The 25065-nt window shown below is 48.5% G+C and overlaps 1 protein-coding gene across 3 annotated transcripts in view; it reads left to right on the forward strand.

Annotated features, from left to right (window-relative positions):
- The window catches only part of Myo5b (myosin VB), a 317620-nt gene that overhangs the window by 241342 nt on the left and 51213 nt on the right, over positions 1-25065 (forward strand). For all 3 annotated transcript variants that reach the window (XM_031366041.1, XM_031366040.1, XM_031366039.1), the window contains exons 18-21: positions 13062-13173; positions 14080-14291; positions 16414-16570; positions 17499-17738. In XM_031366041.1, the coding sequence (XP_031221901.1) occupies positions 13062-13173; positions 14080-14291; positions 16414-16570; positions 17499-17738 (721 nt within the window). The remainder of the gene's footprint in view (positions 1-13061; positions 13174-14079; positions 14292-16413; positions 16571-17498; positions 17739-25065) is intronic.

Below are 25065 nucleotides of genomic sequence, written 5' to 3' on the forward strand. Positions count from 1 at the left end.
AATCAGACTTGGCTTGAAAACAGAGTCAGTGGGGACATGATTTGGGAGAGCATTTCAAATTAGCATCAATCTGGGTGATGAGCTAGCTAGGGTTCTTAACCTTATCCCTCATCTTCTCCCCAGTTGTGGTGAAATATGATAGAGTAATATCTACTCTCTTTACTATTTCAAGTATGCACTCCAGTGGCTAAGTATATTCAGAGGTTTATACCTCCTCCTATGAGCTACCTCAGAAATTGGTTTAATCTTACAAAACCAAAGCTCTCTACCTGTTCAAGATAGCTGGCCATTTTAGTCCGTCTTCCCTTACTGTAACAAAATACCTGAATGAACAAAATGAGTCCGTACAGACGAACTGCCTTCTCAAAACGCCTTCCGTTGGTCACAGTTAGCCCAAGGCTCTGCAAGGAGGAGTAAACACACAGCCCAACAAGAAGTGGAAGTGTAACTAGGGTCTCACAGTGCCCCGAAGGCCAAGCAAATTGGCCATCTCCATCATTGCCCTCATCCCAGCCTGCCTTATTTCTCCCCCCTCCCAGCACTGCCATTCTGGGACCAAGCCTCTATCACAGAAACCTTCAGGTAGTAAACCATATCAGACTATAGTACAGCACTCCCATCCCTGCCCACAGCCCCCACAGCCACCCTTTCTATATCTGTCTTTCAGTTGGTCAGCTCTAGATGCTTCACCTATGTGGAATTACATAGTACCTGTCCTCTTTGTGACCAGTTTATTTTGCTTTACATTATATCCTTAAGGTTGTATACTGTATGTAGCATGTGATAGAATTTCCTTTATGAGGAAGGATAGAGACCCTTTACATGTTTGTTGTCATGATTCGCCTGTCTTCTCGACTAGTGGTGGATCTCTTTGGCTTTCAATGTGAAGTCAAATCCATCACAGAAAATACAACTTGTTTGAAGCTTTCATGGAGACTGGGGAGATGTTACTCAAGGATGATGACCTGAGTTCAGATACCCAGCTCAAGAAGTATTGCTGGGGTGGGGGTTGCGGGGCACCAGAAACAGGCTGATATCTGGATCTCAGTGGCCACTCTAGCTATTTGATGAGGCCCTGGTTCAGAGACCCTGTCTCTAACTGAAATAAGAAATAAGGTGGATAGCAATCAAGAAAGACACCCAGTGTTGACCTCCAGCCTCCACATGTAGATACACATGTACACACACACATGCCATGCACAAACAAAATACATCTCTTATAATCTGACCTATCATGGACATCCCACAGAACTATGCTACAGCCTGGAGAAGCCACACCAAGACTGTCACTCTCCTCCGGGTGCTTGCCTCAAATAGAGGAGGTGACTGCATTGGCTCTCCCCAAGTCACACTGCACACTAATAACGATATGGAAACTAAATGTCTTCCATGGTCAGCTAGAACTGGGCAGAATACTGTGGCAGCCCTGGGGCCTGTCAGGATCCACTGCTCTGAGATAGCTCTCTTTAGAGGTAAAAGGAACCAGCCTGTGGGAACACAGGCCTCCTTCCTGCGTCTGTACCTGGAACTTTCCCCTGAAGTGGTTAGTTGTCCACAAGCAGCTGAACCATAAACAGTTCCCACAAGTCCGGCCTGGAAGAGGAATTGCTGATAGAATCGGGCATTTGCACTTGACCTGGAAAGCGTGGGAATGGTTGCTAATCTACAGCATCCAGGCTACTTTTCAAGGGCAGAACGGTTTAGGCATCATTCAGGGTAATTGCTGGAGCCATGTGGAAGGCTTTGCAACCCCAACTTTCCCTTAGAAAGCAAGTAGTGGTGTCCTGGGACCCCATCTCATGTTTCTACCTGAAGGTCTGAATAGAAGTAGTTACAAACTCCACCACCACCACCACCACCACTACTACTACTACTCACACACACACACACACACACACACACACACACACACACACCATCTGTTCTTGCAGTATCTGACATTGCCTTTTGATTGGTGGAATAGGATTTGATCGGTGGAGTAGGATTCGGGCCTGGCATTGGTCATTTGTGTTCTCATCACCTCTGCTACCTTTCAGTGCCTATCACAGGCCCTGGGTTCATATCTGAGAGCTTCATTCAGCTGAAGATCTAGAGGAGGACCTGAGGGTGTTCCCAAGCTACATTTTTAGGGGCACTGCTCTCCTGGCCCTAATGGGCTCCCAGATCACATCACTTAATGAAACACATTGTTGGTGCAGCCATTATTAGTCCTCTTGTTCTCAGAATTGTGTGCTGTGACCCATTAGTGACCAGCACATGGGTTGAATGGGCTGTGACCAGGTCTTTCTTGAAAAAATTGGGTTGGAATCGTACTAGGACAGTGTGTGGAAGAAAGGATGTTATGACATGTCCACATCTCTGTGTTATGAGTCGGAAAGACATACTATATAACTTGTGTCACAGTGAGGCCCACAGAAGGATATGGGCTGCTGAGTCACCAGGCAGCCATTGAGTTTGTTCTAGAACCAACACCCTTCTGCTTGTCCTGTGTTGTTGCTCAGCAGCAATATTCAAGTCAATCGAGTGCCGCCCTTCAAATGAAGGCTTGTCACAACACACATCCACTTCTATAGGGGTATAAATATCTGAGAGAGCAGGGAATTTCTATTTTCTTCTTATGAAATCCCCGTGAGTAATGTGTGGCCTCAAGTAAGCATTCTGGAATTCTCCATAGTCTCCAGGCAACTGAAAAGGTTAGTTTACAAGTTGTATAAAAAGGCTTGGTGGTGTTGCTCAGTGGTAATGTACTTGCCTTTCATGGACAAGGCCTTGGGTTCAATCTCCAGCACCAAACACACACACACATGCTCACACACACACACATACACACACACATATATACACACACACATACATACACACACACATACATACACACACACATACATACACACACACACATACACACATACACACACACACATACACACATATACACACACATACATACACACACATACACACATATACACACACACATACACACATATACACATACACACATACACACACATACACACACACTAAGTTACTGCATAAGAAGCTAAGGGAGGAGGATTCTCGCCACCCAAGCCTGTGCTGTGCAATGTCCTGAAGTCAAGCAGACAAACCTGAGGTGTCCATCGCTATGGATAATTTGTTCTGACTCAGACATCTTGTGAAGCAGTACAATAGGATGTGTCAAGCGATGAAGATGACACAGGGAAACCATGTGACAGTGAGATAGTCTAGGGCAGATGGGACCTGGCAGGGAGGACCTGTTTCCATATAAAAGGAACTACCTCCTTCCCCAGTAGCTCTAACTGAATGATTTCGTGGTAGGAGAAGTGACTTTCAGAAAGCATCACTCCAAAAGTGTCTCCTTAGACATCAGACATCAGGAAGGATGGATGTGGCTGACATGGTTGTATCCCCTACACTATCAGAGTTCTATATCCACCTGCACCTCTGATTCATTGCCTAGGATTACACATAGCCTTGCCATGTGATGTCACAGTGACAGAGTGCTCACTGCATCCTACACAGTCTTGCCATGTGACATCACAGTGACAGACTGTCCACTGCATTCCTACACAGCCTTGCCATGTGATATCACAGTGACAGAGTGCCCCATTGCATTCCTACACAGCCTTGCCATGTGAAGTCACAGTGCCAGAGTGCCTACTGCATCCTACACAGTCTTGCCATGTAACATTACAGTGACAGACTGTCCACTGCATTCCTACACAGCCTTGCCATGTGATATCACAGTGACAGAGTGCCCCACTGCATCATACACAGCCTTGCCATGTGAGGTCACAGTGACAGAGTGCCCACTGCATCATACACAGCCTTGCCATGCAACATCACAGTGACAGAGTGCCCATTGCATCATACACAGCCTTGCCATGTGAGGTCACAGTGACAGAGTGCCCACTGCATCATACACAGCCTTGCCATGTGAGGTCACAGTGACAGAGTGCCCCACTGCATTCCTACACAGCCTTGCCATGGGACATCACAGTGACAGAGTACTCACTGCATCCTACATAGCCTTGGAGTGTGATGTCACATGACAGAGTGCCCACTGCATCCTACACAGCCTTGCCATGGGACATCACAGTGACAGAGTACTCAGTGCATCCTACATAGCCTTGGAGTGTGATGTCACATGACAGAGTGCCCACTGCATTTCTACACAGCGTTGCCATGTGATATCACAGTGACAGAGTGCCTACTGCATCATACACAACCTTGCCATGTGATATCACAGTGACAGAGTGCCCACTGCATCATACACAGCCTTGCCATGTGAGGTCACAGTGACAGAGTGCCCACTGCATCATACACAGCCTTGCCATGTGAGGTCACAGTGACAGAGTGATCACTGCATCATACACAGCCTTGCCATGTGAGGTCATAGTGACAGAGTGATCACTGCATTCCTACACAGTCTTGCCATGTGAGGTCACAGTGACAGAGTGCTCACTGCATTCCTACACAGCCTTGCCATGTGACGTCACAGTGACAGAGTGCCCACTGCATCATACACAGCCTTGCCATGCGACATCACAGTGACACAGGCTTGTCTGTTGCAGCACAATGCAGTTAGTTTCAAAGGTGGAAGAAAGGCAGATTTATTTCTGGGCTCTTGTGAGAGTTTTAAGTAGAATGGGAGCAACCTTTCGCCTTCATAGGATCCTCCTCCCCACCAGTCTTTTCCATACCTCTCTTGGAGCATCCAGACCTATATTGACACCCCTGCCCACCAAGAGCCCAAAGGCAGAAGACACAGCTTGGGGCAGTTTAAGGAACAATCCACATGCAGGTGCAAGGATGGTTCAAGCGTAGGAGAAGCTGTGGTCTCTCAGAGCTGTTACTCCGTTGGTGGCAGATGAATAGAGTGCTCTGCCAACTTTGAGCCTTCTTATACCTGTCTGTCAGTCAGTCATAGCAATCTCATCTTCTGGGTGTACCCTAAGTCTCATCCAGGCAGCAAGGAGGTTCCGTGCATGCTGAGTCTTTAGCTCCATGCTGAAGTGGCATCTACTGTTCTGCCCACCTGGCTGCAGACGGGACTGCCGTCTGCAGGGTTGACAAGCCACAACTTGCTGGCTTCTTACAGCATACCTGGTAGACATCTTTTCCCGTGTCCTGTGTATTTCAGAGCTCTTCCCAGCAGGTAAATTGCAAGTGTCTCTGCACCTTTTCTTTTTGAAATTACAGGTATCCTAGAAAATACAGGGGAGAAGGGATGTGTTTCTGGTATTGTGGGAAATGTTGCAAAAAGCTGTGGCTTAAACGCATAGGCTTAGATCCAACGCATGCTTCCTGTGTCCCACTTGAATTTGCTGCCTGAACACATTTTGCTAGGGGGTCCCAGAGAGCTTCCCTTCCCACCTTCCCACTGGGAATGTTAAAGACAGAAAGCAGCTCTTTGGAACGTGTTGAAGAGGAGTCGTGTCACCTCTTGTATTGCCCATGAATGCTATTTCCTGTCATCCTCTTGTCAGTACGAGCTCGGGCATCTAATATGCCATAGGAGCGGCCATTCTGTTGACCTGACCTAGAGAGAGACCTTCGCGGGACCACAGGGATTTGGGCAGCTTGGGATTCACCTCTCCAGCTGCTAAGAACGCACACGGGGGAGTGGTTTCCCCTGCATTTGCTTGTCAAGTAACTGCACACGTGCGCAGAGTGTTGCCCGAGCCTCTGTCAGGGAGTGGGCTCCTACGATTCAGGAAATTCCAGCTATTAACACTTTCCTGTGTTTCTCTTATTTGAGTCACACACACACACTCATACACATGGCACAGTAGTCCAGGGTTACAGAGGTCTGTGACAACCCTTCCATGGAGTTGCTTCGCAAAGGCTCAAGCCTTTCAGATAGCTTTTCCATCCAGCCCATGCGATGCCTTGAGAGGAATTCTTTCTTCTATTTGAAATGAAGATAGAACTGGTGCTCCCAAAGGTCCCAGATCTAACCAGTGAGGACAGGCACGGTGTGGTCAGCTAGCAGCCGTGTTCTCCCACCCTCCCATAGGCTTCTGGGTACCTGTCTACTTTTATCTGCCCTAAGAATTATAGCTCTCTGGGAGGCTGGCTTATAATGAAAATGTATCATTCAATTTGAAACACTGTGCAGCCGCTAAGAAATATGCTCATTGTAAAGAGCATAAAGAAAGATGATGACAGGGCTGTCTGGGAGAGCAGCTCCCAGGCAGCTAGTTCCCTGCGTCCCTGCGTCCCTGGTCCTCGCGGCTGTGTGGTTAACCATCCCCAAGCTTTCTCACAACTTTGTAACTGAAAGAACTGTGGGGCAAATACTGTTCAGCCAAAGCAGGTGTGGGAGGGCTCCTCAAACACACAGTATTTGTGTAAAGAGAGCTAAACCCAAACCTGAGGAAGTTAGTTCTCATCCTACTCTTGAAAACACAGTACTTTTTTTTTTTATCTTGAGACAGGGTCTCACTTGGCAGCCCAGACTGGATTTGGACTCCTGCAGGGCCAAAGCTAGAATCAAACTCGTAGCAATCCTCCTGCCTCACTTAGCCTTCCGAGGGCTGAGCCTACAGGAATGTGCAACAGTGAGTGAGTGGTGTTTGCCGGAAAGGCTTCCTGCATTCCCAACGTTACCTCCCCCAACCCATGTTGGGGAAAATGCTTTAGAATCATAGAATTAAATGGCTGCCATGGCAACTGCCTCCTTGCCTCCTAGCTTATCACATCTGAAGTAGACATGTGGTTGCTGCCTTTGCTTAGACTTCGAGAGTGTGTACGACAGAACTTAGGCTGAAATGATGCGGTTTCTTGTCGCCATGTGGGTACAGGGAATTGAGCTTGAGAGCTTTGGAAGTACAGTGGGAATTAAACACAGGACCACTGAGGCCTCTCTCCAGCCCCAAGGTTTTTACTTTTTAACACATATGAATGCTGCTATGAATACGTCTGTGCATACTCTTTTGTTTTCCTTTCAGGCGGGGCTACACTATGGAGCCCAGGTTGGCCATGGGCTTGCAGCCCTCTCGTCTCCACCTCCTAAGTGTTGGGATTGCCATGGTGTGCCACACGCTTAGCCATGTACATGTCTATATGCAGACATTTATTTCCATTTTTATTCATTACATAGCTGTCAGTGGAGTTACTAGATCTTAAAGTCACTCCGTTTGACCCCTTGAACCTGTCACGCTGGCTCCACAGCAGCTAAAGTTTTACAGTCACCAGCAGTACACAAGGAGCCCCATATCCACACACGGCTGTCCGGATGTACTTGTACACTTTCTATCCTAGCTTTCCGGAGATGTGAAAGGCTATCTCACTGTCTTTTAGGTTTGTGTTTCTCTGATGGTTCCTGGTGTTCAGTCTCCTTTCATAGGTTTTAGGTCATCTGTGTGAGTTCTCTGGGGAAATGTGTGTTCAGGTCATTTGAACATTTCTAAATTAGGTTATTTGCCTGTTGTTGAGTAATGAGAATGATTTGTTTTGTCATCCGAGACCATTACCAATATATGCAAATATTGCCTCTAATGCTATGATTCATCTTTTTATTTTATTTTTGATCACATTCTTTTAAATGCAAAGACTTCCAACTTTAATGAAGTCCAGTTTATCCTTTTTTTATTCTTTGGTTGTTTGTGCTTTAGAAAGCATATCTAAGAAATCATTGTCCAATCCAAAGCTACAAAGGTTTGTATTAAGGTTTTCTTCTAAGTGTTTCATGACTTTAGGTGAACTATTTTGAGTTAACATCTGTGTGGCGTGAGGTAGGGGATCCAGCTGCATTGTTTGTATATGGATTCACTGGTATCTCAGCACCATTTCCTGGACAGGTCATGTCTACTCTTGAGGTTGGCAAAATGGGCAGCGTCTTCTTATATTTTGTGGATGAGGAAACAAGTCCTAGAAATACAGTGATTGAATCAAGTACTACCAGATGGAAAGTTAAGGGTTTGTCTGCCCTTGTAGTATCCAAAAGCATAGGTTACCCTTCTAATCTTGCCCTGAGAGCCCTAAAGGATTCTTCACCATTTTCTAAGGGACCCCTGGGACTATGGACCATGGTATCTTTGGGGCAACTTCTTTGTGATCTGATATCATAGAGCTTGACTTAGAACATCATCTAAAAGTCTTACTTAGGAGGCAATCTCTGGGTTTATATAAACAAACCAATGTCCTCATGAGGAAACAGATTTGAAAACACAAAGTTGTGCACCTCTGGCCAGCCCATCTCATCTGTTTACCCCCGTTGAGTGATGGGCATTGCAAATGGACATTCTTGTGCAGAATGGCCTCACCTAGTGACAGTTAAATCCACTGTGAGGCTCCAGATAGGAACTTGGTCAGCCAAAACAATGCTCCTGGCACCTGTGTTTCCTGTGACAGTCACAGCATCCCTCGATGTCTCATGCCAACTCATTCTACAAAGGCATTTTCCAGACTAAAGGGTCTGATGAATGTTTGCCTAGCCTGAAAGCAGTCACAGCTCTGAGCTTGTCCCACACACCCAACTATGACTATTTAGCCAGACCAGAGTGCAGATGAAGAAGGCCATTTCTGACACGGAAGCATGACACTGAGGTCTAGAATGGCCAGCAAAGCACGTAGCATATGAATTGAAATCCAGGGAGAAAGTCAGGGCTAGGGAACTGAGAGAAGCCTACCTCCAGAGTGGCTAGGGCACCATAAAGCACTGTCAGGAGCTGGCGGAGTCTTAAGAGTGTTTTTCTTCAGCTATTAAGACAGAATGGATGTGTTGCAGCATACTGAGTGAGAGAAGATATGTCAGGATCACTTGACAGGGACACTCTGTTTGACACTCTGTTTAGATGCAAGCCATGGATGCTTATTAAGGCCTTCTGAACCCAAACTATTGTATATTCTATAGCAAACGTTCTTGCAGATATTGAGAGCCTCTTGTTGTTCTGGGTCTCAACGGATGAGGGAGTGTTGATGGCCCAAAGTTGCAGTATGCCCTGTGGTATATGGGACTCTCCTACACTGAAGAATTAACACCCTAAGCCCTCAGCTCCCCCTTTAAGAGACACCTGGTAGAAAAGGTTTAAGCAGGAGGGTCCAGCCATTTGAATGGCCAGTAAAAACCATTCAACTAAAATAAGCAACTGGTTATAAAGACACCGCACTAAGAGGTTTGGAGGTGAGGGGATTGAGAGAAACAATGGTTAAAGAAGGCTGGAGACTAGCAAAAGAGGGCATCCACGTGCTAACAGACCTCCACAAACAGGTCTCAGAGCTTTGGGACCCAGGATAGACTCAGGAGTATGGAAGACAGAGAGTCTACACAGCAAAACCTTGGCCAGTCTGTGGTCTTCCTGAGCTGTCTTCTCTATGTTGACACAGTTACATTGAACACGCGTTCAAGTATGTCCTGTTAAATTCCCCTTGGACACTAAGAATCAGATGCTCTTTCTATTTTCACTTTGCAGCTTTTCCCACTTCCAGCAAGGAGACTTTTCTATGACGGCTTTCTCTCTAGGCACATACAGATCCATGGAGAAGAGAACCCATGTTGATTGTGGACTCGATGGTCAATAATGTTACTGTAGACCTTCTGATGCCAGGACCTAAGAGCGGGCTCACTTCCCTTAGGCTGTCTCCTGGAGGAATGGGTTTCTTCCCAAGGCCAGGGACTCTTCTCAACAGCCCTCTTTCCCAGCTTCACTACGCCACCCTCTCCTTGTGCAGGCGTATTTCAAAACACATTTGCAAGTTGGAAAAACAAAAGGACTGGTTGCCTTGAGCAGGAAGGATCGTAGTGGGAAGTTCTCCCAACACCCTCTGATGACTCACTGGCTGTGAAAGCCCAGGTACTTCTGTGCGATGGGTGATGTTTTCGTAGGCAAAGGAGATAAGACACCCAGCCAGCCTTAGTCACAGTGATGGCCAAGGTCAGAGCCAAGCATCCTGTGCTCTGAGCTCATTACAAACTGGATTTGATATCTTTGCTGTCACATCTCCCCACCCTCACGATCTCCTTGAGTTGTGGATCTGTCAGCAGTCAGAGATTTTCAAATTAGAAACGTTTAAGGATCTCAGCCTGGCTAAATGCTGTCTTAATTATTTCCCAGGAAAACTGCACACTCAGAGACAAATAAGTACACAAATAACCAGGATGCAGAATGTGAGATGTGCCCTTCAGGACTCAAGGGAGACAGTCAGGAGGAGGTGCCCAGCAGCCTCAGGGAAAGCACACACCAAACCCCAACATTCTGAGGTGCACATGTCAGTGGCGAGGAGTGGTGTTGGGGAACACGGAGACCTAGAGCCCAGGAAGCTCTCTTTCACAGGCACTGTTCCCCTGTTCTTAGCCTCTAGGGAGACGTATCAGAGGGTAGAGCCAGGGCAGAAAGTGCCTAAGAGAGTTAGCTACCAAACAAAATGCACATCTGGTTTACATAGAGCTGGGGAAATAGGCATTTCCATCCGTAAGGGACCTGTTAAAGATGGCAGGTATCCACAGATGGATGGTGGGGAAGTTTCTGTTCAGTGAGTGGAAGGCAAAGGGCAAGGGGATTCCTTTCCTGGTCCCCAAACCAAGTCCTCAGGGGCTCTAGATAATCCACACCTTCCCTCCTTAAGAGAGTCCATGCCAGTTAAAAACCAAGAGATGTGAGACTAAGTAGGTTAGTGATTTCCAGGGTCTGGCAGAACTGCTTGGGGTAGGAGAGTTCTTTTGGTGGTTGTGAACATGTTCTAGGATTCAATACTGGGGAGAGTTCCACAATTTCACAAAAACACTAAAGGTTATTTTAACTGTATACCTTAAGGGGGGAAATTTGGGCCTGAAGATAGGACTCAGCGTCTACAAGCACAGGCCCAGGATTGATTTCTAACATCCAAATGGCATCTCACAACCATTTATAACACTAGGCCCCGGAGGATCCAATGCCTTCTTCTGGACTTCGCAGGCCCCAGATGCACATGCGGTGCGCAGACAAAATACACATAAAAAATCATAAAAGGATAAATTTACTTCACATGACTTCTCAAAAGCTTTTGCTCGTTAACCAGAAAGAACTGAGGCATGTGTGCTGCTCACCTCTAGTCCAGGTGAACGACTGAGGCGGCGTGTGCTGCTCACCTGTAATCCAGCATTTGGAAGAGGAAGACAAAGAAGGCTCAGAGATCAAGGTCATCCTTAGCTTCGTGGTAGCTCAGAGGCCAGCCTGGGGTACATGAAATCCTTCCTCCAAAAGGAAAGGAACTGTCTTTAGCCACCCACGTCATGGAGGGAGAAACGCAGAGAAATAGAAGTGTGCTTTGGTTACTTCCGCTTGCATCAGTCTGTTTCCCTCCGAGGCTTAGCTGCTGTTGAACTGGGGGGCTCTGCTGAGGGAGGGAGGGCACTTTGAGTGCACCATGCCTCCCACCTTGAAGGTTTCTCTGAAGCTTTTAAAGGACCCTCTGAGGCCAAAGAGTTCCAGGGGAAGGGGCGCAGTCTCTTCATTCCCCACTAGCACCTGATCAGGTTGGTCTGATGTAGCTAGACAGTCGCTAGGCAAGGCCACCAATGAGAGGAGATGGCAGCTGAGCCACCTCAGTGACACACCTAAAGATATCTGAACAGAGATCCGGGAGCCTGTCCCCCTACAGACTGGTGTGCAAGCCCTCCTGATGTCTCTGAAGGGACAAGCCAGCCTCACTCGGCACTGGCCTTAGAGAGATGGGGTGGGCTATACTGACCTCCTGATCAACGAAGGCTGTCCCTCCGAGACACCTTGGATGGGGGCTCATGTGGATGCTGCCACTGCATGAGGAGGCGTTTCTGAATCAGGAGGTGAAGTTGTGATGGGTGTGAGCCAAAACTGCTCTTCCTCGGGAGACTGCATTTGTGCTGTGCCCATTTAACAGATTAACAGCAGTGGGTTCACCGCTGGAGCCTAGAAGCATCCCAACCTTAGGTTCTTGGCCAGATTTCAAGTACTGGGAACATGTTTCCGTGGGTGTAGAGCAAGCCTTGAATCCAATCAGAAAGCAGCTACTCAATCTTATTAACACTCATGCCACTATTGTATCTGTGGGCACATCCTATTTCTTTTCTTTTAAGATTTATTTATTTTATGTATATGAGTACACTGTAGCTATACAGATAGTTCTGAGCCTTCATCTGGTTGTTGGGAATTGAATTTTTTTTAGGACCTTTGCTCGATCCCATCATTGGCCCTGTTCTGCTAGCTCCAGTAGACCCCACTCACTCAGTCCCTGCTTGCTCCAGCCCAAAGATTTATTTATTATAAATAAGTACACTGTAGGTATCTTCAGACGCACCAGAAGAAGGCATCAGATCTCATTATGGGTGGTTGTGAGCCACCATGTGGTTGTGGGATTTGAACTCAGGACCTTCGGAAGAACATTCAGTGCTCTTACCTACTGAGCCATCTTACCAGCCCCACATCATATTTCTTTATGATGCGTTATCAGTAAGTGTTTGGTTTGTGTACCTATTTTACATGCCCATGTCCTTGGGACCAGTAAAAATGTATCTAATGAAAAGGAGGCTAGGGTGGAAAATGTCAAAGATGACCTATTCTCTCTTCCACATTAAGAGCAGTGATCTAAGAGGTTATAATAGGAGACACTGCCTGTCATTCTCTTTTTCATTTAGAAATGTGTTCACAGAGATCATTGAGTTAAAGACAAAAACCAAGTCACATGGACAAAGCTGTGTCTAGCTTTGCCAGCTTCTTCCGTGGTGGCAGTGGAAGACAGGGCTCCGTGGGTGTGAAAAGAAAGATGGAGACCCTGGCTCTGTGAAAGCTGCCTCCTAAACACACAATTTACCCATCCCAACTTCAGGAATCCTGACACACTGCAGTCCCTCGTAGGGTACAGAGAGGACAGAACTCCTATGCAGTCCCTCGTAGGGTACAGAGAGGACAGAACTCCTATGCAGTCCCTCGTAGGGTACACAGAGGACAGAACTCCTATGCAGTCCCTCGTAGGGTACACAGAGGACAGAACTCCTATGAGACTGGCCTGAGGCCCCTGCAATAACTCTGTACGGTAGCCTTGACTCTATGAGACCGCACCCGAGGTCACCTGATCTACCTTGGCTTTTCCTCCAGGTGGACCTACCATGACTTCTTCAACCGGTATCGGGTGTTGATGAAGAAGAGAGAGCTCACCAACACCGACAAGAAGAACATCTGCAAGTCCGTCCTGGAGAGTCTCATCAAGGTGATCCGGCCGTAGGAGGGCACGGAGTTTTATTTGAATGTTATTTGCAGTTTATAATTATAGGTACTTTACTGTGATCACTTAAGTAATTGTCCGATGATTACTAGACCAAGTGATTGCTACCACAAAGGCCCTGAACCCATGACTACCATCCCCATTTTGTACCACAGTACACAAGGCCTTTGGTGGCTGGCTCCTTCCCACACCCACCTTTAATCCCCTGTGTGTAGCCCCCTCCTGACTCTTGGAAGCACAGGACAGTGGTATCTGCTCTGCTCTGCTCTTCTCTGTTAGAATTCTCCTCTGTTCTCACCTTCAATGGCTGCCCGCTTTGGTTCACATAGACCTTTGCCCACCTCCATAGACATAACTGCCTAACCCAATGGTTCTCAACCTGTGGGCCATGACCCCTTCAGGGGTCACACATCAGCTCTCCTGTATGTCAGATATTTATGTTATGATTCATAACCGTAGCAAATTGGCAGTGATGAAGTAGCAGCAAAATAAATTTGTGTTTGGTGATCAGCACAACTTGAGGAACTGTATCAAAGGGTTTCGGCATTAGAAAGGTTGAGAACCTCTGGCCTAGAACATCCTTCGTGTTTTACTTGCTAATCCTCCCCACTCCTGAAGACAATGTCTCCTGTTTCCTTTTCTATCTGCCCTCCCTGTGGTACTGGACTTTTGAGGGCAAGTATCTTTTTAATGGCCATATTCTGGGTCCGTGCCTGTCTCTCCATGAAGATTCAAGTCTGTTTTATGAATATTGAGAATCTAGGTATCACTGCTAGACAGGGGCCAGGGGGGTACACATGCAATCCGACAAGGGGTGCTGCCTGGGAAGGAAAGAGCAGTGTTCTGTGCACAATCCACTAACCAGCCAATCTCCCTCCCAACCCTGTTAAGGATCCAGACAAGTTCCAGTTTGGCCGCACCAAGATCTTCTTCCGGGCGGGCCAGGTGGCCTACCTGGAGAAGCTTCGAGCAGACAAGTTCCGGGAGGCTACCATCATGATCCAGAAGACGGTCAGGGGCTGGCTGCAGAAAGTGAAGTACCGTAGGCTGAGGGCAGCTACCTTAACCCTGCAGAGGTTCTGCAGAGGGTACCTAGCCCGCAGGTGAGCCGTGATGGGGTACATCCGGAGTCAGGAGGAAGGGGAGCGCCTCTCTGTCTAGAATGACAGTGCTTCCCCTTGGGCCTATCTGTTCTTAAATTGTTCCTAGTGGCCATGTACATCTCTGTCACTCCCTTCTTGCTTCAGGTATCAGATCTAGCTCATGTGTCTCCTGATACCCCAATCTTTCCCCAGTCCACTAAACCTAGTACCATCTGTCTACTTGGGGTACAGATCAACCATTTCTCCTTTACCGGAACCCCAAAGTAAAATAATGTCTTTTAGGAAGAAAGAGACGAGTCTAGTTAGCTTGCATGCAATCTCATTATTTATACTAGAATTTCAAATTCCCTTGAATTCCAGTTGGCACTGGAAAGGTATGGGGAAGCCCTTCTGTGATTACTCTGCAATGAGACGAGACGGCAGAGTAAGGATTTGCCTCACCCAGCCATAGCGGCTATCCTGCAATAGGGCCAGCCAGGCTCCCTCCCTACCCAGTGTCACACGAAGAGAGCTACTGTCACCACTCTCTGCTCAACTGATGACCCTTGATTGGTGAGTGGTAGTGTGGCAGAGCCCATCGCCACTGAGGTGTGCGTAAAATGTCACCTCCTCCTTTCCATGGGGTTTTCAGATTAAGACCCCGCCTACCTCACCACAGGGCTCTCTCCTTTTTTTCCTTGGAGAAATGATGGAAATTATTATTGAAATCTTATGGCTCAGAGCCAGTTTCTCAGGTGGCTGCTCAACCCCAGCTCCATGAGAGAGACACACAGACCCCAGTCCTAAGTCCCTATAGGCTTGCTTTGCGTAGTAAAGGTGGAGGTGCCTCCCTTGCGCTTGGGCTCGCTCACCCCAGGCCGTTGACTCACACACAGCCAGAGCTGGTTCATGCTGCGTCACCTCTGTACTGTTGCAACAAGCTCCAGTGCAGGATGAGAGGACAGTAGGATCAACTCTGAGTGGCTCCTTGCAATCCCTGCCCACAAATTGCATCATCAGCACTTGTCCCTCACTGGGGAGGCCACTAAGGTGGGCTTCCTGGTTAGTGACCATGCCACAGCATGTTGCCTTCTCCCTGCAGGGAGCATGTGATCCATGGACAAGGCCTTGTGTGAGGAAAGGATGGAGCTAGACTAAGGCACCCTGAACCTCAGCACATGGATGCTGGGTGGCACTGGTGGAGTGGGTCGCACTTCCTGTCCCAGGGCTGTGCTAAGTGATTTCTTTGGTCCTCTCCACCAGTTGGCATTCTGTTTGCAATGAGCTTGGTGGGAGGGGTAGGAAGTAACCATCTGGCTCTCTCTCTCACTGAGGTGGGCGGACAAGGGAGAGATTGGGAAGTTAATGAGAAATGAGAAAACCCGCAAGGGCTCATTACTGGCCTAGGGAGAGTTTTGGTTTGCTTGGTTTTTTTGTTTTGTCTTGTTTGTTTGTTTTGAGGTCTTGGGGGTCTTGGTTGTTGTCATTTGGTTTGGTTTGGTTTGGTTTGGTTTGGTTTGGTTTGGTTTGGTTTGGTTTGCTTCAGCAAACACCTGCTCTATCCCAGCCCCTGCCGGGTCCTGATCTCTGAGCTTGTGTAGACAGAGGGACAGACAGCAATGTGATCCCTTAAGAATGGAAGATACTGATAGGCTGCAGAGATGGCTCGACAGTTAAGACCGCTGGCTTCTCTTTTAGAGGACCCCGATTCTATTCCCAGCCCCCACGTGGCAGCTCACACCCGTCTATAACCCCACCTCCAAGGCTTCTGACACCATCACACAGACACACGTGCAGGAAAGTACCAATGCATGCACAATTTTAACCAAAGAACAGAAGATGCTACGGGTGTCATCAGAGGGTACCTGATACAGGAGCAGCCGGGTATGAGGTTTAGATCCAGTCTGAGGCTAACACCGGTGTCAGAACACAAGGGGAAAACTGACTTTGCTGGTTTTGAGCCCAGGTGTCAAGCGCTCAAGGCATTGGTGCACTCAGGAAAGGTGATGTGAGTTAGGCCAGTGAATTGGAGGCTAGGGAGTTCCAACTAGGGCCACAGAGGGAAGGGCTCACTCTGTGACTTAGCTCAACAGACCAGCTCCCTTCCCCTGAGGCCACCTGTTCTCCTTCCCCACCACTCCAGGCTGGCTGAGCACTTGAGGAGAACCCGCGCAGCCATAGTGTTCCAGAAGCAGTACCGAATGCTGAAGGCCCGCCGAGCCTACCTCAGGATCTACAGGGCCACAGTCATCATTCAGTCCTTCACACGGGGCATGTTTGTGCGTAGGAGCTACCTCCAGGTGAGTAACTACCATGAGCATCTCCCTTCAGCTTCCAGCTCCCCTGTACCAGGGCCACTGCCTCTTTCTAATGAAATAATATTAGGCTTCCAGAACTTTAAGCTTCCTAGACTACAGTTCCTTCTGTCTTAGTGTTTCATTGATGTGAGGAAACCACATTGATGCCATGACCAAGGCAACTCTTTTTTTTTTTTAAAGATTTATTTATTATTATAAATAAGTACACTGTTGCTGTTTTCAAGCACACCAGAAGATGGCATCAGATCTCATTACGGGAGGTTGTGAGCCACCATGTGGTTTCTAGGATTTGAACTCAGGACCTTCAGAAGAGCAGTCAGTGTTCTTACCCACTGAGCCATCTCACCAGCCCCCAAGGCAACTCTTAAAAAGGAAAAACGTGTCAGAGGTTTAGTCCATTGTCATCATGGTGGGAAGCATGGTGGCCCGTAGGCAGACATGGTGCTGGAGGAGCCAAGATCTCTACATCCTGATCTGCAGGTAGCATAAGGGGACTGTGTGCTATGCTGGGCATAGCCTGAGCATATAAGAGACCTCAAAACCTGCCCCCACCATGACATACATCCTCTAGCAAGGTCACACTTTAACAAGGTCACACCCCCTATTAGTGCCACACCAAGCAAGCATTCACACATATTGAGTCTATAGGGGCCATTCCTATTCAGACCACATCTATCTAATAAATAAAGGTAGAAACAAGAGTTTGGCAGCCGCTCTCCTGTGTACCCATGGTCTGCAGAACCTAGCTAAAACTTTCAATCAAATCCTCAGATGTTATAGGCTGCATATGCTCGGTCTTCTAAACCCAAGGCCAGGCCAGCTTTCAAACCCCAGGTAGTTACAGAAGAAGCTGTGCCTGGCCGCATCCCTCAGAGCAAACCCACAGGCTGTGTGTGCTCGTCCTCACCAGGTCCTTAAGGAGCACAAAGCCACCATCATCCAGAAGTATGCCCGGGGCTGGATGGCACGGAGACATTTTCTGCGGCAGCGGGATGCAGCCATTGTCATCCAGTGTGCCTTCCGGAGGCTCAAAGCCAAGCAGGAGCTCAAGGCCCTCAAGATCGAGGCCCGCTCGGCGGAGCATCTGAAACGCCTCAATGTGGGCATGGAGAACAAAGTCGTCCAGCTACAGCGGAAGATTGATGACCAGGTCAGTGGTAGGCATTTCCTACATGGGTGTTGAAGCTTGTGGGATACTGAGGTATGCTTGAGACGGACCCCAAGCTTTCTCAGGGAGCTACAGGTACCAGAGACCTCAGGGGCACTGCCCAGTCAGTAAGAATAGTTACCGAATGCAGTGCGCAGAATAGTGTCACTCCCCAACAAAGATACCAGGCCCTAGTCTTCAGGATCTGTAAATGTGTTCCCTCACACAGCAGAAGAAGCTCTGCAAGAGTGCCTAAGTTGGGGGTGTCGGGATGGGAGGCTAGCCTTGGGCTGTCCAGGTGGACCCAGGTGGGATCATAGCGCGCTCATGAGAGAAAGCTGCAGACAGACTCAAGGAGCAGGATGTTCCACCATTAGGAGCTACAGATAACACGGAGAGGTTCTCCCCAGAGTCTCTAAACAACCACAGCCCTGCTGGCCATCTTTAGAAGTCCCTTCCAGAGCTGCAGAATAGTAGCTTCCATTGTTCTGAGCCACCACCAGCTTTGTGGTATTTTTAATGGAGCAATAAGAAATTGATAGACTGGTCCAGAGTCCTGCCGCCCTGCCCCTCCAGAGGCTGGATGGTATAGCTGGTGTGAATACCGAAACTTTAGTCAAGCCATCTGGGAAAGGGAAGATTGATAATGCACAACAAACTTTGTGAGCTCGTGTGTTCATCAGTCCTGCTGTGTCTAGACGGCATTGTTTCCCTTGAGTCCTCTATCCCCTCTGGCTCTTGTAATCTTTCCTTCTTCAGTGATGGCTGCTGCTTAAGGAGGCTTCCTGTGTTCCCACATTGTGTGTCCCTCTTCATTCATGACTGTCCCCATGTTGGCATCCTGTCTGGTATGACATTGGTATTGCATTGTTTACGGTTTTTAAACTCTGTCTGCACTGGCTCCCTTCACACGTCAACCAGCTGGATGAGCAGAGTGCTGATCCTAAAGCCCACTATGGGTGGAGTTCTGTGAAGGGATTGGAGGCAAGCATAGAACACTGGCCTCTTTGGGGCCATGTAGACTCAGGTCGAGTACAAGTTGGAAATAGGTTCACACCAGTCAAGTGGTCCAAGTACCTGCTCCGCCACACCCCAGAAGTCCTTTGTTTGGTGCCAGATTATGTCAGGTATTCTGTTAGGTTCCAGGTAGGGTGGACCATGGTCCAGGTTGTATGCACAGACATAAATGTTAGTACCAGAGAAATTTTGAAGCTTCTCATACCCTCAGAGCAGGAAAATAGATAAGTCGTTTTGGTTTCGAGTTTTCTAAAGCTACTCTCATATGCTCCACACTAGTCTACAGTTCCCCCTCATACCACTGTGATTTTTGAGTACCCTAAAGCCTGTGGTGGGTGTTTTATGTTCACTCACGTGTGATCCATACAGTAGATGATCCTCACATGACTTTGTGAATCATTTTGAAGGATGGTGGGCTGGGGACATCAAATATCTTGGCAAAGCCACAGAGGTATAAAGTGTTTACATCTCAACTGTACCCCAGGTTTCATCGAACAGCTAGCATGGTGACGGTGCCTGGCTTCTTAGTCCCAAATGTCACCAAAGAGCTGGTCCTGTTCTGTGTGCTGTTACTGGGCTCCCAGAGACAAAAGGAGACCCACTGCCAAGCAGGAGTCCAGTGTGAGGGCTCTGGTAATAAAAATTGAGCACAGAACCCTTCCCAAAAATCAAGGAGAGAAAGGATGAAGGTGCACATGGCATGGGTGTGAGGAAAAGAAAAACCTGGCAGTGGGGGACCGGCTGTGGCAGTGGGGACCATCCATAGCAATGGGGGACAGCTGTGCCAGTCGGGAACACTTGACCTTAATGTACCCACACTATACTAGGCCTTTTTGGAGCTCCTCATAACCTGAGGGCAGGAAAATAGGTGAGTCATTCTGTTCTGGTTTGGTTTTCTTATTGGCTTTTTTTTTTTTTTTTGGTTTTTCCGAGACAGGGTTTCTCTGTATAGCTCTGGCTGTCCTGGAACTCACTCTGTAGACCAGGCTGGCCTCGAGCTCAGAAATCCGCCTGCCTCTGTATTGGCATTATTTTTAAAGATTGATGTTCATGTAGTCCAGGCTAGCCTGCAACTCCATTTATAGCCAAGAATGACCTTGAATCTCTGACTCTACCTCCCAAATGCTAAAAGCACAGGGATGGGCTACCAGGCTCAGTTTTATCCCCTGCTAGGGCTCGCCCCTGCTTCATGGAGCAGGGCAAGCATTCTGCCAACTGAGTCACATTCCCAGTACAATGAACCAATTTTTGGCTACGCTAGCTATCCTACACATGAGCCCCAGTATGGAGGCAGCTGCCAATGGGGCACTTTGCTTTCCCGCTGTGGGCAGAGAAAGCAGGCTTCTGGAAGAGCCAGTGGCCTGGATATGTGTTCTCTGGGAGTTACCCAGAGCTCTGGCTTGGGTGCTGTCTTACTTGATGAAACACCATGACCAAAAAGCAAGTTGTGGGAGAAAGGATTTGTTTGGCTTATACTTCCACATCACAGTTCATCACTGAAGGAAGTCAGGACAGGAACTCAAACAGGGTGGGAAGCTGGATGCAGGGGCTCATGCAGAGGCCATGGAGGAGTGCTGCTTACTGTCTTGCTCCCCATGGCTTGATCAGCCTGCTTCCTTATAGAACTCGGACTACCAGCCCAGGGATGGCACCAGCCGTGATAGCATCACCCATTGGGCTTTTCCCCCACTGATCACGAATTGAGAAAATGCCCTACACCTGGATCTCACGGAGGCATTTCCTCAACTGAGGCTCCTTCCTCTGTGGCCACTCTTGTGTCAAGCTTATACACAAAACCAGCCAGTACAGAGATTCAGTATAAAAAGACAGCCCTCCCAGTGTGAGCTGGAGACGCTCACTCCCTACCCGAGTCAGCAAGTCAGGGAGGCAGTGACCAGGGAGAGGTCTGTGAAAACACAAAAGTACCACAGTGTCCACTGTTTCTGTCAGGACTGTCCGTGCCAGTGACCATCTGAGTGAGCCACTTTTCTAGACACAGTGTGGCCAGAGGACAAAGCGACTAAAGCCACTGTCCCTACTAGGGAGGGGCATCTGTGTGCCCCGGCGGCCACCCTGGCCCTGGCTTCAGGTAGTGCTCAGTACTGGCCTTGTTGGTGTGTGAGGTCAACTCCAAAGGATATAAATAACACAGTATTTCCCAGCCCACGTGCTTGAACATCAGAGAGGAGCAGATTTGAAAGGCCTATTTTTAAATGAAGCTCTCGCCTTAAGCTTTCTGCTCGGCAAACATCTGTGAGCAGTGGCAGATGCTGTCACCCTGGGCAAGGCTCCCTGTACGCAGCCAGTAATCAGGGGGCATGTGAGATCTTCATCTCACTGACTCCCATGTGGTTTTCGTGCCAGGCACTATTCCCATATATTAACCCCCTGATCTTCACCATGCCTAGGAGATAAGTATTGCTATCATCCCCGTTTTAAACATGAGTGCACTAAAGGCTCAGAGGGGTAAGTAACCAACCAATGGGCGCACAGCCAGGAAGTAACACTGCTTCCAGGCAGGCTCTGGGGCTTTCTAGATCATTCCCAGTGGGAGGTTCTTGGGACATATGAGGAATGCTCTTCAGTCCAGAGGCTCTCCTGGCAGTTTGGGGTCATGCTCATAAAAGTCTCATATCCTCGGGATTGATGAGCAATATGTGGTACCTGCGGTGGCAGAAGCATGAGCACACATCACTATGGCACACATGGGCACACATGGTAGGAGAGGCATGAGAATGCATCACTATGGGCACTGGAGAGCCCTTGATAGGCAGACCAGCTATTAGGAAGTAAGTTGAGTGTCTTTTCCCCTGAGATTCCTAGGGCTAATCTTAGGCCGATGCTCTCTGCAGTCTTTAAGCCACAAGGAAAGATGTACATTGTCAGATACCAGAGACCAAGTATCCCAAGTCACCAACAACATGGCATGGGAGGCAGTGTCTCGGTCACAGGAGACAAGAATCTGGCGAGAGTATTCCCACTACCGTGGGAAGGAAAGTGAAAGGCAAACCCAGGGAAAATGAGCACCCAAAGTTCATGTCTTAAGACTGAGGACCCCCGGCTACAGAGAGCAGACTCCATTTGACAACCAGTTTGTGTGCAGTGAGCAGAGGACAGGGTCACATCTGAATCCCTCAGAAACTGGGCGATCAGGAGCCTAGAGCTGTCCCTGACGCTATCACAGTCTGCTTGTGGGTTTCTGGTCTCTGATGTCATGAGTCTCCTCCGCCGCCAAGGCACCCTTCACCATACCCTTCAGCAGCAGGAACAGGGACCAACCCAGAAACCTGGTATTAGCCCCGCCAGAACTCTATGACAGAGTTCAACCAAAATGATACAGTCCATGAACGTGGCCAGTGTGATAGAGTGACATGACCAAATTTTTAGTTACTTGTAATAGAACTCAAGGTTCTTAGTCCCTTTTGAATTTGAGGTTGTGTTTAAACATTTTTTTTCTTTGAGACAGGGTTTCTCTGTGTAGCCTTGACTATCCTGGAACTCACTCTGTAGACCAGGTTGGCCTCGAACTCAGAAATCCGCCTGCCTCTGCCTCCCAAGTGCTGGGATTAAAGGCGTGCGCCACCACTGCCCGGTTAAACTTTTTTTTTTTAACTTGAAAGAATTTAACTTTTTATTGGTTATTTTGTTTATTTACATTTCAAATATTATCCCCTTCCCAGTTTCCCCTCCACAAACCCCCATCCCACCCCCCCCTCGGCTTCTATAAGGGTGCTCACCCACTCCCACCTCACAGCCCTTGACTTTACTCTATGCTAAGGCATCAAGCCTTCACAGGACCAAGGGCCTCCCCTCCCATTGATGCCAGATAAAGCCATCCTGTACTACATATTCAGCTGGAGCAATGAGTCGCTCCATGTATACCCTTTGATTGGTGGTTTAGTCCCTGGGAGCTCTGGGGTGTCTGGTTGGTTGATACTGTTGTTCTTCCTATGGGGTTGCAAACCCCTTCAGCTCCTTCAGTCCTTCCCCTAACTCCTCCATTGGGGACCCTGTGCTCAGTCCGATGGTTGGCTATGAGCACCCACATCTGTGTTGGTCAGGCTCTGGCAGAGCCTCTCAGGAGGCAGCTGTATCAGGCTCCTGTCAGCCTTCTTGACATCAACAATAGTGACTGGGTTTGGTGGCTGCATATGGGATGAATCCCCAGTGGGGCAGTCTCTGGATATTTTTTTATTAGAAAAAAACATAACCCAAATCAATAGTTCTGTCCGTGGCCTTTAAATCTGTTGGATTAGACATAGTTAATAGCCACTGAGTAAATACTGCATTAGTCCATATTTTATGATTCCTGAGGGCACCCATGCATGTTAGAAAAACAGTGTGCAAAAAGTTGTAGCTCGGGGACTTTTCTGGCTCCCACTTTTCACTGCTATGAACTACTCAGGGTTATCAGTCACTCTCACTGAAGGTAATGTTAACAGGCATGAATTTTGCTCCCCCAAAATGAGTACTCATCTGCAGTAGGCTGTGTTGACTTCACCATGAAGATTCTCACAATGATTTCTCCCTCTTCCCACACCAGCCCAAGTCTGACTGGGACCCACAATAAGTCTGGTTGTGTGGGTCCCAAGTTTAAGATACAAACAGGCAGCCCTGGGACGCCAGACGCAGGGGCTGTTTGAATGGCAAGGGCGTGGTGGTAAGGAGTGGGCATGGGGTTGGCAGAAGGAGAGGCATCTGAGTGATACCCTAAGGGACTCCACGGAGAACTCGCCAGTCGCCAGGGAGGCTCTCTGACGGCGACTGAGCACTGACTTTGTGGCACATGCCAAATAAGGACTTTGCTCCCTATGTCCCAATAATGACCTTCTCACATGGCAATTTCTCTTATCTCTCGTCTATATGGGAAGTGGACCCACAGAAAAGTGAGTGACTGGTTCCAACACACAGAGGGCCAAGGATGAGGTGAGCCGAGGCCTGGCAGCAACAGACACCTTCTGCTCCAGTGTTTGAGTATAGTCTCTGGTCACCTCAGGATCAGGAAAGCTGGGCCTTCCAGAAACATCTGCATTCCAAAGTGCTGTATTTGACCACAGCAGGGTGAGATGTGCCTGCCTCCCCTGCCTCCACCACAACAGCTTTCCCTCTTTATATTTCAACCAGTTCCATCCAGGCGTCTCCTCAGCCACCTTTCTAGCCTTGTCAACATGGCCCAGGCCATGCCAGTGAGAGTTGACACCCGATCTGATCTCGCTTGAATCCCAGAGCAGACATGAGGACAGACAGTAGCTAGCCAAGCCTGCCTTCCACCTGTGCAGGGACCCTCTGCCTCCAGTGCGGACCCAGACCCTGGTGAATAACTCACACAAGTGTTGCTTAGCTGGATTTCTTTTAGACTCTCCAGGGGAGGCTGACGGCAAGTCCAGATATGTGGAGAAGCAGACTGTTCCCGGAGCTTGCAGAGAGAGTGGGGAATCTTGCACACAAGGAATACACACCACTTGCAGGCTCAAGCAGGGCCGTGTGAGCCATGTGCTACTATGCAGGTGCCCACAGCTTTTCTTGGAGAGCTTGTGTGAGGCTTAAGTTTTCTGTGAATGAGTCATCGATTCCTGGCTTTATTGACATTTCAGCTGATGGCTCTGTTCTGCTTGGCGTTGCTATGGAGTCCACCAATAGCGGATGATCAATGAGCGCAGCTTGGCTGCTGATTCCGAGCATTCTCCTTCCTCTGCCTCAGAGCCTCTCCATGCCCCCAGCCCTGACTTCTGCCCGTCCTTTACAAGAGCTTCATTCTGGAAGTAGGATCTCAGGGTCGGCTGCACACGTCAGCTGACTGCTGAATGGATGCACAGTCTGTAGCCGAGTGTTGTCAGATGTCAATCTCTCCGGGTGAGAGTTGTGTGAGCCATGTTGACAGGTGGCAAGAGAGACTGCTGGGGCCCCTTGGAGGGCCTCCTTGAAAGAGGGGACACTGAAGGGGTCCTTTGTCTCAGAGGAAGGGATTAGGTTACAGCTCTTTGTGCCTGTAAGCCCAAGGCTAGGAGCTCTTGATGCCAAGGGGTTGGGGAGTCCTAAGAGGCCAAAACTGCAGATCCAAGAAGCGGGCTCCATTATTCCCCCACCAGAGCAACTGTCTCTGTGAGTGTTCATGGGTTTTCCCTGGACTGTTTCGATGTCAACACTGCTGTTCATGTCTCCCTGTACTTCCAGGTCCACACACAAATTTAAAGTGTCAGGGGATGCCCTGAGACTGCCTGTACTGGCATGTAATTATTCTGAGCTTTAATTCTACCCTACAAGTCTTTTTTCTGGTGACCTTCATTATTTTTCCTAGCTTGATAACCCTCTC

This window comes from Mastomys coucha, unplaced genomic scaffold, assembly GCF_008632895.1.
Source record: "Mastomys coucha isolate ucsf_1 unplaced genomic scaffold, UCSF_Mcou_1 pScaffold13, whole genome shotgun sequence".
Taxonomy (NCBI): domain Eukaryota; kingdom Metazoa; phylum Chordata; class Mammalia; order Rodentia; family Muridae; genus Mastomys; species Mastomys coucha.